This window comes from Syngnathoides biaculeatus, chromosome 13 (genome assembly GCF_019802595.1).
Source record: "Syngnathoides biaculeatus isolate LvHL_M chromosome 13, ASM1980259v1, whole genome shotgun sequence".
NCBI classification, from domain to species: Eukaryota; Metazoa; Chordata; class Actinopteri; order Syngnathiformes; family Syngnathidae; genus Syngnathoides; species Syngnathoides biaculeatus.
The window spans coordinates 12,015,273-12,031,890 of record NC_084652.1 but is presented as its reverse complement, the minus strand read 5'-3'; the positions used below and the strand labels follow the sequence as shown (position 1 = coordinate 12,031,890).

The 16,618-nt window shown below is 42.3% G+C and overlaps 1 protein-coding gene across 5 annotated transcripts in view; it reads left to right on the top strand.

Moving 5' to 3' along the window:
* The window catches only part of LOC133511288 (ephrin type-A receptor 4-like), a 45,210-nt gene that overhangs the window by 15,389 nt on the left and 13,203 nt on the right, over positions 1 to 16,618 (top strand). For 3 of the 5 annotated variants that reach the window (XM_061840061.1, XM_061840062.1, XM_061840059.1), the window contains 5 exons: positions 665 to 862; positions 1,887 to 1,997; positions 2,377 to 2,731; positions 13,260 to 13,415; positions 14,511 to 15,017. In XM_061840061.1, coding sequence (XP_061696045.1) covers positions 683 to 862; positions 1,887 to 1,997; positions 2,377 to 2,731; positions 13,260 to 13,415; positions 14,511 to 15,017 — 1,309 coding nt within the window. In that variant the 5' untranslated portion in view covers positions 665 to 682. The remainder of the gene's footprint in view (positions 1 to 664; positions 863 to 1,886; positions 1,998 to 2,376; positions 2,732 to 13,259; positions 13,416 to 14,510; positions 15,018 to 16,618) is intronic. The other 2 variants (XM_061840063.1, XM_061840064.1) reach the window with 1 other exon arrangement.

The window sequence follows — 16,618 nt, the reverse complement described above, 5'->3', positions numbered from 1 at the left end:
TGAGGATCTGTACAGAGATGCAGATCCTGGCCCCTGTCCATACCGCCAGAAGCACAAAAACCTGGTTTGAAACCCTTGCCATCTCAGTGCCTGACTGGCCGGCTAACTTGCCAGCTCAAAACCCAATTGAGAATCTTTCAACCATTCCATTTTCAAAAGGAAAACAGAAGAACGGATGGCAACATCAAGGAAATCCGGGCTTCTCTAACTCCCAGGAAATGTCACAGGCTGACTGCTTTAATGCCACGGCGCATCCAAGGCAGTGACTCAAGCACAGGGATTCCCCAACCAGGTGTTGAAGAAAACATCATTTTGAAAGTACCATATCTGAATATGACCCTAATTTCTCTTTTTATTGTACAAAGACTAAGTAAATGGTGATTTCATCACAGTATTAAAAATTTTTGAACTCCTGAGTTTATGAGCTAGAAGCCCGTATGATATAAAAATAAACAAATACTTGAAAATGTTTAAATTGTGGGCTAGGAATCTATAATCTCTAAAAGTTTTTCTTTTTGAATTGAATTATGGAAAATAAATATTTTACATAATTATTTTTTAGGAAGGGTCTGTGTGGTTCTATTTTTGAAGAGGTAATATCTTGTTTGTTTTAGTCTTCATTGAATATCCTCAGATATTCATGTGCGTGTATATGAATTTGCAGTGGGAAGAAGTGAGTATCATGGATGAGAAGAACATCCCCATCAGGACGTACCAGGTGTGTAACGTCTTACAACCCAATCAGAACAACTGGCTCAGGACGGACTGGATCCCCAGGTCCGGAGCTCAACGGGTTTATGTGGAGGTCAAGTTCACACTGAGAGACTGCAACAGCCTCCCTGGCGTCACCGGCACCTGCAAGGTATGATTTGTCAGAATAATTTAAAAAATATTGTTTGGTTGTCAACGTCAAATAATTACGTGGAAGACATTAGAGTGTTTCCCTACAATCTCATGGTCCATCATTTTGCGCCCCCACCAAATGCCAGATTTTAAGCGATTGTTTCTTATGTACTTTTACCGTAAAGTGGACACCCTGCTATTCGTGCAGTGCAGGGACCGCTAATAGTGAAAATTGACACCCCCTCGCAAAAATAGGGAAAAAAAACATAACCAAGGGTTTCTGTGAATAACTGTGAATAAGTACCGTATTTTCAGCACTATAAGGTGCACCTAAAAGCCCTTAATTTTCTTAAAAGCCGACGGTGCGTCTTATAATCCGGTGCGCCTTTTATATGGATCAATATTGAGCCTTTAGTGCAGCTCCATCTAATGGATGCATAACGTAACCCCAGCCTCTACTGTAGCATCTATTCTATGCGCCTTATAATACAGTGCGCTTTATAATGCGGTCCGCCTTATATATCAAAAAAGTATTAAAATAGGCCATTCATTGAAGGTGCGGCTTATAGTGCGGAAAATACGGTACACACAAAAAAAGGCCAAACTGTGAATATGTGAGGATCTACTGTCAACTCATTGGTAATCCCTAACAATCTGACCGGACCCTTCCTTTTGACGGCACTTACATGTATCTAGAGTAACAGAGACAGTATAATAAATGCAGTATTTGGTATAAGTTGTATGCTTGCATTGTGTTTTCAAAAACGTTTGTTTAAAGCATGTGGTATGGGTAAAACTATCCCCCAAATGTACACTCTCTCGAAATAGCCTGAGTTTTCATCCATTACGGATGGATTTGGAAAGTATCCCCAATGATAGATGCGGGCATGTATGGGATTTCGTATGGCTCCTTCTGATGGATATTTATTGTATTTTCGACAGCTGGAGTTCTCAGTTTGCCTTATTATCATATAAAGAGGGAAATTGAGCAGGGACAGGGATAGATAGACGCGGCTCTTCTTTAAATCGCTTTTGTCGTGCAGGAGACGTTCAATCTGTACTACCACGAGTCCAACGAAGACAGGGAGAACTTCATCAAAGAGAGCAGTTTCATTAAGGTGGACACCGTGGCGGCGGACGAGAGCTTCACTCAGGTAACGAGCGACATCTTCATCCTGCTGCCCCCGCGCACTTTAATTCACTCTTATCTCAAAGAAAACCCTCATGAGGCACTTAGCTGTAATGTTTTTATTTGCCGTACAAGCACTTTTATCTTAGCCGGACCAAGCAGGAATATTTTCTCCGTCCTCGCTAATTACTTTTCCCAAGGGGGTTTATGTTTTCATTAGTATTTGATTATTTGTTAGTAAGTGACATTATAGGATACTGTGTCACTGATTTCCATTATGTTCCATGGAATGATTCAGACGTACTGTAGGCGTTTGCTTTTTTCAATAAAAAACACATAAAGAAATGTGAAAAATTGTGAGTAGCAGCTGCAGCAATGTGTAAATCATATTTCTGTGATTCTAGGTGGACGTTGGAGACCGAATCATGAAACTCAACACCGAGGTGCGGGACGTGAAGGTGACGAACAGGAAGGGCTTCTACTTGGCCTTCCAGGATGTTGGTGCCTGCATCGCCTTAGTGTCCGTGCGGGTTTTCTTCAAAACCTGCCCCCTGACTATTCGTAACCTGGCAACCTTCCCGGACACGGTGACAGGGGCTGACACCTCGTCCTTAGTGGAGGTCAGGGGCTCCTGTGTCGACCAATCAGAGGAGAAAGAAGAGCCAAAAATGTACTGCGGGGCCGATGGAGAATGGCTGGTTCCTATTGGTGGATGTCGTTGTAACCCAGGATACGAAGAAAAGGGCGGTTCATGTAAAGGTAAGCCGCTTGTTTGTTGTTATTATTATGGTCTGACTCATGCTAGCAACAGTGATGAGGCTTTAGAAGCAAACATGGCGCATTAATTCAGATGTTCTTTTCCCCAGTGTCATTACTTAGTAAACTGAGATGAAAGTGGGAAAGTACTTTGGGGAATAATGTAAGTCTGTTGTCTAATTCAAATGCTAGCTTTAGCCTAGCATGAAAAGTGTAAACAGCTCGCTTGGCACCATGGCGGCTGAATTAACACAATCAGTCCATGTTAACAAAACATATGTTACTTACATGACCAACACATGGCTTTGCACACACTGTATCTCCCCATAACATTTGATTTTACAACACAAATAACGTATAAAATCAAATGTCTTAGATTAACTGTGCCAACACATGGCAATGCTTCTTTTTCCCTCCCCGACGATCTGTCATGCTGGAAGCAGTTTTTCTGCTGTAGCGTCATATTTAGTGCACAAACATGGCAACCAGTCTTACCATAAGTAAGTCTGGTGAAGTTTTTTAAATAAATTGGCAAGCAAATCAATAGTTTTCCTCCTGAACCGTCATATTTATTGCACAAACATAGCAGCAAATCTTTTTTTCCAAATAAATCGTTCACAAAAGCACAAGGAGGTTGTGAATGTGAATTTAGCAAATAATTGCAAACAGGCTGCCTAGGGTTCATTTTATTCATCCTCCCAATCAGCTATTTCCCAAACTTCAGATCAGAAACAAAAGCAGGCCATGAATATTGGCTCACTAACTGTTGCCACAAAATTTCTTGGCAAAAACATTTTCTATTTTACTATTCTACAGTTTACTGTCAAATCCAGGGCACTTGTTAGCTTATATGGTCTATGTCAAAATACATGTATATTTAATAGGTCTTTAATTAATGGGTCACTTGACGAAGAAGTACATTTACAACGTCTCGAGCTGAAACACTTTAGTAAATGGTGTTCCATTTCCTGCACACAAGAAGTTGTTAGGTCTCATTGTGAATCGCCATCTGGACAAAAAAAAAAAATCCTTCGGAAAAAAAAAAACGCCTTTCTGTCACTTGTAAGTGTGGTCCGAACTTTACAGTAGCAAATATGCAAGCTGTTCACACCTCTCACCAACATACTCGAGGCGTGGATGACGTGGAAGGCAACGGCGTGGCGGCGAGGGACAACACAAATGTGCATGTTTGTATGCATGAAGCATTCAACAAAAGTTTAATGTGGAGACATTGCTACAACATGGTGTCACTCCTCTAATTCACTCCCACCCAGATGGACAGAGACCGGTAGGGGGACGCGAGGGAGCCTCTCACTGATCTGCTCCCTCCATTTTTATTTATGGAGCCTATCCCAGAAGGCTAATTGTATCACAAACAGAGCCATAATTCAAAGTTTAAGAGAAGAGAGAAAGAGTAAGCGAAAAACAAGGACATTGCTGAATGGTGCCAGTTGGCAAGACAAGGACTTGAAAACTGCGTTTGTTCAGGTTTTTTCCTCCTCAATAAGATGAGCTGTTGCCAAATTTCTCTGTGTGACAAATGTTCTTAAAGACCTTCACCCCGCTTACCCTGTTGGTTCCCTCTGAAAGGAGGAAGGAGGTTTACAGGGTGGATCCTGAGGTCTGAAAGATGTTTCTCCTCTACAAGATTTAGGGGGGACCCTTGACTCTATTGAACCTGGAGCAGATGTGAAGTGCCATCTATCTGTCGGCCGCGCTCTCTCTTCCTGCCTCTCCTCTCGCCGCCTGTCAGCGAGCTGGCCAGCCTCAGCTCGCCTGGCTGAGAATCCATCAAAGTCCGTGTGAATAGCAAATGTCGCTGCAGTGTAGGAGTCGCTGACCCCGCAGCGTCGGACGGGCACCTTCTCCCATTTTAAGTTTGCAGTGGTGCGGCAAGGGAACAAGGGGAGGGGTCGCTGGAGAGGAGATTTAGACGTTCTCTTTTCCCACCCGTAGTCAGGGTCAAAAGGTTTTGGATATTTTTTTTTCTTTTTTCATCTTCGCGCCCGTGTTTTGTCAGTGTAAGAGACAGGCTAAAAGACACCTGCTACTTCAAGTGTACTTCTAGCAGAGCGTGTTGTGCGACATACCCGCAAGTTCTTTCACAGGCTGTAAGGAGCTTTGCTTGAGCAAATTGAACTGGAGTGCATAATGGTTCGTTTTGTAATATTCCCCATTTATAAAATATACAATTTAACTGAGAACCAACTTCTAAAAAAAAAAGGCTCTTATTGAGAGTACCATTCTGTTTTGAAAATGCAAAATGGAGCAAAAGGCACCAATGTTGTTTCTGCGTTGCCCAAAGTTTTTCCACCGAACGATGCACTTTGTTATTCTTCACATAGATTATGAAACATTCTAAAACCACTCAATTGTTGGTCAAGACAGGCACAGCTTTGGGCTGCGGGCCATTATTTTGTGTTTCACATCACAGCCATTATTCTTCAAATGATTGCTCATGCCTTGGCAGAGTAGTCATTGAATGCAAGAATAACAATGTATTGGATAAAAATTTATCCAGTACATTGTTATTCTTACATTTTACTTTTCATTTAGCCGCTTAATGAAGATATAAAAAAAAAATTCAAATACAGAATCTCTTGTCCGATGATTGAATGTTAAACATTGAAAGGCACTACCGTTTATGCTGTATCGATGAACCTGAACATGAGCAAAATGTGAAAATGAGACAAGAGATTAACATTTCAACCTTTACTTGTCTGGATCTGATGCATAACTTTGAAGATAGCATATTTGTTTGACTCAAACTGTGCTTCATGTAAGCAAAAGTACTGGCTCATGCGACTGACCGGTGTGCTTTGTTGCCCTGGTGTGTTGAGTGTCCAAGCTAACGTTGATTATTCCAACAATAAATAGCACTAAATGTTTATACGATCAATTTTAGATTCAGGCAATGCCTGGTTAGAGGTGAGATAAGATGGGAAATCAAGCAGAGCCATTACACAAACGTTGGCCATTGCCAATAAAATCATTTGGCTTGGACATGCCCCGAAGAAGAAATAAACCACAGGTGTACCAAGTAATATGTTGAAGAGGTTGCTCAAGGCAAGACAACAGCAAAAATTACAGAAAAATAAAATGAGTTAAAACTGTAAAAAAGAACCAAAAACAAGGTACAGAGTCTAGGAGTGAAGGAATCACAATCTACTGTTTACAGAGGAATCAAACCACTCATTAGCAGAAAGAATATGGAGGCCAGGATGAGGTTTGCAAAATTTACAAAGAAGAGGCTCAGAAAAAGTTTGGGGGATTATTGAGACCAATATTAGCCTTTACTGAAGTGATGGAAAGGCCAAAATGTCAAAGGGGAAAAAAAGTATCCACTCATGTTCCGAACAAATTATCTCAACACATTGGAGGCAATGTAATGGCTTGGGTTTGCATGGCTTCTTCTAGGACTGACTCGCTAATGTTAATTGATTATCCAGTGAAATGAGCTCAAACATCTACAGAAAAACATGTTGTAGGTCAACTTAAAGAAAGATGTTGTGAACCTAATGAGAACCGATGAAACAACAAAGGAGTCAATCAGAGGCATGAAGTGGAAAATTTTAGACAGACCAAGTCAATCTCCACATAGCTCCGTATATTATATTCTTATAATATAAATAGGTCATATTATTAATCAAATTTAGATCGATCTGCTCCAATTGATGGAAATATCTGTGTATTATCGCATACTGTATATTATCTTCAGGTTAAGTTGACCATATTCTAAACCAACCTTGGTAATGACAGTGTAAGCAAACAAAGAGCTATGGTGTATTAACCGTGGTTGACTACTTGATGGAACATATACTCTGCTTCTTACACTATGCATACTATGTTTATGCTAATCCATCTTGCTGTTCCAAATGTTCTATTCCCAGACTGGTTCTGATGACTGAAACAAGAGCAAACTCAGCCAGTTTGGTGAAATGCTAAACGCTTGTTTTCACTATTGATATAAAGTGACGTGGATAATAAGAGAAGATGTGGAAAGGAAGAAGGGATTAGATGTTGAATGGCGAGATAGGGATTTTGAAAAAGGGCCAGTGACAGCAGAAGGCAGAGCGGCCCCTCCCCCGCCAGAGGGGGTCGTCATCGGGTGCAAAGGAGACGAGTAGAGAAACACAAGAGGGCAGGAACTCCCCCTCTTTTTTTTACACCCCCGGTTAAGACTGAGGTCATGACTGAGCCCGATGAAGACGTCAAACACTCGTGACTGACAGCCGTGCATACATTTCCAAACAGGCAGAGTGCAGGGTCACGACCGAGCGAGATGAAGTCGTCAAAAGTTTGACAGCTGCGATCCGTCTGGAAAGATCGGAAACGAGGGCGGAGAGACGCGAGGCGAGCGCAAGAGAAACAACAGGGAGAATTTGAAATGGGGAATAGCTGGAGAATGAAAGCAGAGCCTCCTGCTTTTTGTCTCACTCTGATGTCCCGTCCCCCCTCCTCCTTGCTTTTGGCTTTCTGATGCTGCCCGGGGCCGCTCACTGCCTGGGAGGCTTGGAATGCCTCTTTGTGTACAGTCTCTGCATTCCCAATCCCCACCATCGAGACAGATTTCATGCTTGTGCCTCTTTCCAGCGCACCTGCAGTGTCTCGTCGACAGCAGATAGAAAATGGAGTGAGACGACAGAAAGACAGACGGGGAAAAAGGGGCTATGTGAAAGAGGCTTCCAGCAATGGAGCCGCATCACTACGCCATAGCAGAAAGGAAAATAAGCCGTCTTTTAATTTTGACACTGAACCCAGCGGCAGTCTGCTTTCACACAGTAACACAGCATCCTCATATCAGACAAGAATTAGATAGGTGACAACATTTTTTCAGATAGGGATATTGCTTTCAGCACAGCTGTCCCGAACAAGTCTGAAACTTTATACCCCTGTACTGGCAGTGTGGCAGTCCCTCTCTCAAAGCCAGATCTACCATTGCGGAGCTGATGCACCTATTTTGTGGCAATTTTGTGTAGGCTAGTGGAAAAGGGCCTTGAGAGAGAGAGAGAAAGAGAGAGAGAGAGCAGATGAGCCTATGAATACCGTATTGAACATTCCCCCTTTAATTATCGCATTGCATTTTGGCCACAAAATGGTTTTGGATTGCTGATTTGGTGCTTGGAACACTGCCCAGCAATGCCTACAGGAGTATGTGTGTGTGTGTGTGTGTGTGTGTGTGTGTGTGTGTGTAGGAGGAGAAGAGTGTTTATTGTTGGTGTATATGTGTGGGCATACTGTATGGTAAGTGCCAGAGTAGGGAAAGAGACCAGAATGGCACAAGTATTTGTTAATCCGGTGATGGGGGTGTAAGAGTTTGCATTCCTCCACCACAATCATATGTGTGTTCTCGTGTCCCTCTCTCAGGTTAACATAGAAGAGCTTTACCAGCACCACCAGTCAGGCCTTCTGGAGCCCTCTGGCATCAGAACAAGCTGCACTCTCTCTGTCTCTCATTATCCTTTCTTTCTCTTTCCCAACTCCCTGATCCACGGTCATGGGGGGTGGCGGGTGGTACTGGAAGGTTGATCTTTGTGTGACAGAGAGGAGGGAGGCTAGGGTGTGCGAGGGTCATTGTTGTAGAACCCCCTTTCACATGCTAATGTCCGTACTGTTGGCTTTGGGCAGGGCATGCATTTTGCTTCAAACTACCAGTTTTTAAATTTGGCCAACTAAGTCTGGCATGATGGCTACAGGTTGCAGGAGTGCGTACAGTGTACAGAAATGATAAGAATCATGTTCTTCCTCCTGCATTCTGTAGGTTGTAATTAAAAGGGCATGACCTCTGTGATTAACAGTGTGCCTCCTTCTCAAGTGGGGGTCCATCACTGCGTCCATCCATCCATCCATCAATCTGTCCCTCCCACCTCTCATCATCCATCACTCAGACAGGTGTCAGACAGAGAACTACTTCCTGCACCTAAACCTTCCGCCGGGTGGGGACAAGTGTTTGTTGACAGATGATACGGGTTCAACAGAAGCACGCACACACATGCTTTCATGCATACAGTGCGCCAACAGGGCCCTCAGTCGCATTTGCAACAGGACACATTTGCATTTTAGAAAGCAGAAGAATGCATATGTAAGTGTCGACAATGCTGATCGTAATCAAAGGGCACCTTCTCCTACTTGTCTTCATCCCTACGCCCCTCCCCCACTTTCTATTTCTCCTCACCTTTTTTTTTATCTTGAAAATCTTTGCTTCGTTCTATATTTTCTCCGAGTAAGGTTCTTCAGTCTGTAGACATCTTTGTTCCACCACTTGTATCCGGCATGTGATGACTGTTTTGCTTATGTGTATCTGGTATACATTAAGAATGCATTGACGTCAAACTTTTGCATCTACTGTATATAAACATGAGAGAAAAGTAAAAATGCAGAAAATGTCGACTCCGTGGCCTCTGAATGTACCATACGCAAAACAATTAGGGTCCAACAGAAAGTTTTCCCATCACAGCACTCACCCCTGGACATGCTCGCAGCTCCCATGTTGGACTTGGACACATGGTTTTGCTTCTGGAGTGTTTGAACAGACAAATTTGAAAAATTGTGAATTACTGTTCAGTGTTGGGCTGTAACAATACATGTGGGAGGGACCAGTTCTCATGTTACCATTTACTGGCACCAATTATGAATCAGAGCGAGAAGCCCAAACATTTGTCAATTAAAAGGTGATGATTTGAGAAGAGTTGATTTCCTTCCAGGCATATACGTACCTAGTTGATTCATCTATGATTTTTTTTCTGAACACGCCATTGAAAATAAGCCTTCACACTCATAGCAACTTCACAAAACACGCTACATACTGTTCATACAGTAACCTTTCACCATATCACAGTTCGCTTGTTACAGATTCAGTGCATCGCATGAGAAATATATAAAACCTTTTTTTTTGCCTGAAGTTCCCTGCAGGGATACTTTTATTGGCTTTGAAAATCATTTGTAATCATACGTTACTTGGACAAACCTCATGGGACCATACATCCTAATCAGTTAGTAAGAGGTTATGCCGTGAGACCCTTCAGTTGACCCCTGATTACTTTTCTGGAACAAATGTTCTTCTGGATTAATGGACAAAAGAAATCTACAGACACACTCCAAAGTCAGTCTTCCAAAGTGTGAGAGCCTATATGCTGGAGCAGCAACCTCAATATTTTCTTCTATTTTAAACCAGGTGTCAACCAGCTGTTTAGGTTATTTCTGTTGAGCAAGTTTCTAAGGTGTCTCATATGTATATATTCTTGCTATCCTTTTACGTGTTAAGGATTCCAAAAGCAGATCTTAGTGATAAACCCCGATATGCCTAATGGAACAATGATGTACTTTGTGTTGATACTACAGCAATTCAACATGAGGGTTGTACACTCACTCTCAGGAGCATAAAGGTTCACGGTGGGGTAATGACATCCACATGAGCACTCATTCCAGGTCAAACCCCCCCCCCCCCACCACCACCACCACACCACCACCACCACCACCCATACACACACACTCACACACTTGGAAACTGCAGCAAAAGGTCACAAAAAAGCCGACAGACAGCAGGGAGAAAGGGAGAATGAGAGGATGCTGACGGAGGTTTAGGGTTTCAAATGCTTTTCTTTCTTTCTTGTCCTCCCTCATTCTTTCTGACCTCAGTGCTGGAGAAAGGGACGTGTGATTGGATATAGACAAAGATGCCGTGGTGCCCCCAACCCCCACCCCCAGCAGACCCCCGTTGAGTCCTGTAATCAACCCGCAAATCCTCGGCAGCTCCCGAACTTTCCTCTTGTCTGTTCACCCCTCTGTTTTCCTCATTCTGCTGTTTACTTTCTCGCGCTGTATTTTATCTTTATTGTTTTATTGGATTTATGTTAATGAATTTAGAGAACGGCATTGTGTGCGGGCTCGTTTAAATTGGCATCAATATACGCTATAAAAGCTGGCGTTGCTCGTTGTCTGGTGCACGTTCATATCCACTTCTCAGCGATTCTCGGCGTGATAAAAGGAGGTCGTGTAGGAAAAAATGTGCAGGAAGCGAATAAGGAGGTTGTGAAAAGTCTGAAAGGGAGGGCAAGCGGGTGTGTGAAAGGGTAAATCCAGGGAGGCTCACACAGATGGGACAGGATGGTCGGTGTGAGTCAAGACTTCCTCCCTCTCATCCACTCACGAGTGTCATAAAGCACACGCGCACAATTCTTCCGTTATCTCTTCCCTCTTCCACCGGGATGTCTCCATCTCTGGAGTCGTGGGATGGTTGAGCACCAGGAAAGATGAATATGATGTGATGATGAAAAAAGGTGAATGATTGCAATGGAGAGAAATTGAGGATTTTCCCTCAGGAATTCAAAAGAGAATCAAATTGTCCCATGCTCTCCAATCTCATTGGCTTCACTAGTGGATGTCAAGATGGATAATTACGCTCTCATTTACTCCTTTGTTGCCCTGTCAATGCACAAACCCCTCAATTCACAGCATGGAGAGTCCCTCCCCTCTTTATGCATTTCTTCTCCCCTGTAAATGTCACTTATGCTTGTGTGGGTTGTTAGTATTGCATTTGAGGCTTAATTTCATTGGAGTGTTCACTGAAAAGTCAAAATGTCTCCCGTCGTTACCATTTAGAAAACTCTCTCAAGGTTGTCTTTACGAGGCGGTGGCGCAAAGACGTTTCCTGATGTCAATTATCTTATTGTCTGGCCTTTCTGACTGGTCAATATGGAAGACAAAAGGGAACTGTATGACGGGTCAAGGGTCATTTGGTCCGAGTCACTTGTGATTATATTCCTTGCAGGTTGGGATGTCATTGCTCCACCAGGATTATAAAGACACACAAGCGATAAATTACAGGTGTCGTGTGGAGACGTCCTTTCAAGGACAAACACAAACTTGAACCAAGTGGCGGCAAACAAGGCCGACTATTGCATCACTTCACATCGGTCTTTCTTCTTCCAAAGTTTCTCCTGAACTATGCAAAATTCAGCATTTTCTATCGCATTAAAGAGAATAGACAATTTCTACACCCCTTTCACACATCAATAGGAAACGTAATACCACAGAGCTAACAAAATTAGGACCGATGAAAGGAAGTGGACATCCACTGTTTACTCCTTCTAACTTCCTGAGACGTTTCTGTTCTAGCAATAATGCTTTTTTTTTTTTTTTTTTTGCTTTTGAATACAAATCAGATTTTTTTTTTTGAGCAAATGTTGAGACAAAAGACCTACTGTACTTCAAATTCTATTTAGAGTGGATTGCTCAACCAGATGGATGCACATTAAAAAAATCACCATGAGCCAAACTTTCAAAATACATTTATGAATTTTGGATTTCCATAATATCTACAATATACACAGTGTGTCAGAAAGGTACCAGGACTGATGTCACAAAAGATAAATTCTACAATGAGATTTGCCCTTCAGTTATGGACTGGACGGCGAACCGAGAAGACACAATAGTTGTGGCAGTAGAAAATGCCTGCTCGCAATGTCATGAGCATCTGACACTTCCTGGCCAAGGAGATCATGGCCATACTAAAGCTACCTTCATACTCACCCAACCTAGCTATTTGTGATTTTTTTTTTTTTTTTTCCTCTTGCCCAAACTCAAGGGGGTCACCAAGGTGACCCATTTGGAAAGCATGGAAGTCATCAAGATGGCAGTGCTGCAGTGGATTTTGGAAGAATTCTTCCAGGAGTAAATAAACGCATGACAGTGAAGACTTGGAAAGTGCGTTAGAATCCAGAGGGATTACTCCTAATAGAAATTCACGTAGGTTTTTGTCTGGATTTGAAATATATCTTGTTGTGACACCAGTCCTGAAACTTTTCTGATGCACCTTGTTCACATAAATTATTAATAAACAGAACATAACAGACGAGGCCTCACTTCAACAGACTTGAATCAGTGGCCAAGAAACACTGTGCCTGCATGTCAATTAGCAAAACAAATTACTGTACATAATTTGATTTTGGATGAAAGGCTGATGTACTCTAATGTACCCCATAGCGCTATATTTTCCCTCCAAAGTTGCTGTTTATCCGACTTCCTACGCTCAAAATATGTACTGGTATTTTCCCATGTCAGAGTTTCATCGGTAAAAAAAAAAGTACACTTTTGAAACAACTTAGTGTTTTCTAAATATCCTTCTCCCAAAAAAACATTTGCTGTGTTCATGTTTTCGTGCTTCCGGAGTGAGCACGTAGCTCGCCGGCGGTCTTGTGTCTCTGCTTGATTTAGCTGGCGCATTGCTGTCTTTCCTCGAGTATTAACAGCTTCACTGATGATCAGTGATGATTAGCTGCAGGAAACTGCTGGCACATCAGTGCTGCTTCAAAATGCTACACTGGCGGCCTAAGCCTCCATGGGACCGATTACATTTCTACCTGCGTAATTTGGTCATTCGCTTTGATTTGTTCTCTGGATTATTTTTGTAACACAGACATACTGCAATTCAAAAACGTGTGAATGGATTTCAACTTTGGATGACCCAAAGACAAAATGATTTCCATTAGCTTATGATGTGTGACTTGTGTTTGTTTGTGTCTCTCTGCAGCGTGTTCCACTGGTTTCTATAAATCCTGGTCATCCGATGCAGGTTGCTCAAAGTGTCCTCCACACAGCTACTCACTTCGAGAAGGGGCAACGGTTTGTGACTGCCATTCCGGATACTTCCGAGCAGACAGCGACCCTCCCTCCATGGCCTGTTCCCGTAAGGAAACACATTGGTCCACTTGTTGTAATCACGGAAAACATGCCGAGACAATGCCTTATCGTTAAAACTCGGAAAACACGTTTCTTGCCAAGAGAAGCAAACTCTATGCATCCTCTCCTCCTCGCTCAGACCCAACAGAGGCAGACACGCACTTGTCTAAATGGCACTCTTGTTCCGTGATCCTATTACCTATGACTGAACCACCATCCACATCCTGTTCGGCATCTCGAACTCTGACGTGAATAAATGTTCTCTTTCTCCTTGTCTGCTTATCCAACCCTCTCAGTGAAGTCCTGTGTTGGAGACCTCAGTCGTAAAACTTAATTATGGCTATGTGGATCATGTGGTATTCTTGGCTTGAGGGGGAAAAAATGACAACTGTTGTTCACGAAATCACAAAAACAAAACACCCCCCCCCAAAAAAATGCAGCGCATCAAAAAAACCTCAAAATTTCAGCATTCTAGACAACCTCTGTCCTCTTATTTCTACTACATCCATTACTAAACAAACTATCTGTTCTGGGGGACTTTCTCATAATGATAGAAATATATTTAAATGTGTGCCATGTTTGAATGTTTATTACCGGTCAGAAGAAATTTTAAGAATCATTTATATTTTAACATCTATTCATTCATACAAACATACACACATGTTGTATAGTTATAGCAGGTAGTAGATACTCAACTTTACAAATATGAAGATGATTTTTATCACAGTTTCACCTCTGGCATATCATTTCTTAATTGTCAGACAGGTACAAAAATTTTTTATACCGAAACATAACCAATAAAACACTCAACCTTAACATTAATATCAAATCACAGTATATTTTATGACACTGGACTTTGACTGTTTTGGATTCGAGTCTTTGTGTATATTTTTCTTTTATATGCTTTGTTCTCTGGGTTCTGGTGGTTGGTATTTGTTTTGAAAAGAGCCAGAAAAAAGTCTGATCTTGCGATATATTGCCATCTTGAGTGACATAATAGACAAAAGCTTGAGCCATTTAGTTTTTTTTTCAAATTGTGCAGCCTTGGGAGTGTTCAACTTTCATGCAAAACTTTTAATTTCTCCATTCTCCTCCTCATCAGAGCCCCCATCAGCTCCACAGCAGCTGATTTCAGTCGTGAACGAGACCTCAGTAGTTCTGGAGTGGAGCCCTCCACGCCGGCTGGGAGGTCGAAGTGACATCAGCTACAGCCTGGAGTGTCTCGTTTGTCAAACTGGGGGCTACGCTCAGACAGATGATAAACTTATCCCCAGGAATTTGAGCGCCTCCCAGCCTGACGCTCAGCACGGCGGCCAGAACATGCAGTCTGACCAAGGGATTGTGGGACCTGAAGTCCAGATGGGGAGAAGCGTCTATCAGAGAGATCCATCCAGAGTTCCCTCAGGCCCTCAGCTGTGCCAACCTTGCAGCTCAGACGTGCTCTTCACTCCAGACCAGACCGGTCTGAGGGGCACCCGGGTGGTGGTGAGCGAGCTCAGAGCCCACACTCACTATACGTTCATCGTACAAGCACGCAACGGGGTCTCCCAGGGTGGTTCTGCTGGGGCCGCCCAGAGTGTCTCTGTCTCCGTAACCACCAATCAAGCTGGTAAGAACTATTTGACTGTCACAAATTTATCAGATTTTTTTTAATTGTGATCTCCAACAATGTGTTCCGGTGCAGCCCTTCAGATTGATTTTCCCTGGCTTTGTGTTGACGCTGCTCTAGAGGTTGGGTGGTGTTGTTTTTCTTTTTTTTTTTTTTTGTGGTTGTAGTAGCAGGCTTCTGCTATATTTGTCATATATTCTGTTTTGAGAGAACATGGCATGAACAGCAGAAATTGTTCTACATATTTGAGCAGTGTTTTAACTAAAAAAAGGTTCTCAAACTCATGTTGAGTGGTAGTCTGGGACAAAAGAACCTATCGCCAGCAGACAATTTTGCAACACTCCTCCAATGTCAATTGCCAAGACATGAACAGGGGAATGATATTTCAACAAAAACTGCAAAGCTGAAGCTCTTAGCCCTGAACCCGACCAAATTATATCGTACCAGGGCATTTAAAAAAATGAAGTCCATACATTTGTCCTTCACCATCTCATGCTTCCCTTTTTGTGGCTGCACCTGTTCGTGGATTGTTGTCGTGCATATCTAATGTTATATTACAGATTTTTTGTTAAATTGCTGGGATTTGCTGTGATTATTTTTCTGTATGCACTGTTAATACAGAACAATAAGGGCCAGCCAGAAGGAAAGAGTGCAGAAAAGACAGAATGAAAGTTCAATGTGCTTATTGCAAAGAACAACAGGCTTGAGTTACACAACTGCACATAAATGGGAAAGTAAACATCGTTAGCTAATTTAATGTAGCATACCACTGCCAGTTCAAACTAATTGTAATCCTGCAACATTCAGTCAAAGCCACTGACATATTTTCCATTTCATGTACTTGGAATAAACAGTATAAAAATAATGAAATAAATATATGCTCGTTACGTCAAGGATTTCATCTATCATGAGTGTGTGTCATGAGCGGGGCTGGAGCAATGCCAGGAGGGACGTGGCTCGGTCACCGCTCTGGGCGGTGCCACCTCTGGCACTCGTCACAGCTGTTCCGCATTCGGCATGTTAATTAACCATGTATTTATGTTGGAATTTACGTCACGGGCATTTTTCCATTTCATTGAGTTTGCACTGTCTTACCATGTGCGGACACTACTTCTGCAATAAAACCCACTGGACGTTATGCCTTTGTCTCAGAGTCCTGCATTTGGTTCCTCCCCCGCACCGATGCCATGGGACAGTGTGGGCTGGAATTTAAGCCCTGTGATAGAAAGGAAGTGACTTTTGGAGCACTGTTCTTTTTTTTTTTTTTTCCAAAGCTATTGATCATTATTTTTTAAATTTCTCACTTAAGCTGTCAGTGCATGCCCTTATTTTTATGTACGAATATTCTTGTATGGTAGATGTTAAAGCTAAACAATTTATGCTGCAAAGAAGAGTTAATGATTATCTGATATAAAGTTACATCTAATTGTGACAAACGGTTTTGTCCTAATTTTTCAAAATAATTTTTAGCATCAACATAATTGCAAACAGTTGCTTTGAATTCTCTCAAAGAGAAACTTACTTTAGCGTAATCTCACCATCATTGTTGCCATAGTTATTACGCTGTCCTCCTACGCTAAACAACAGTGGAATTAATTATA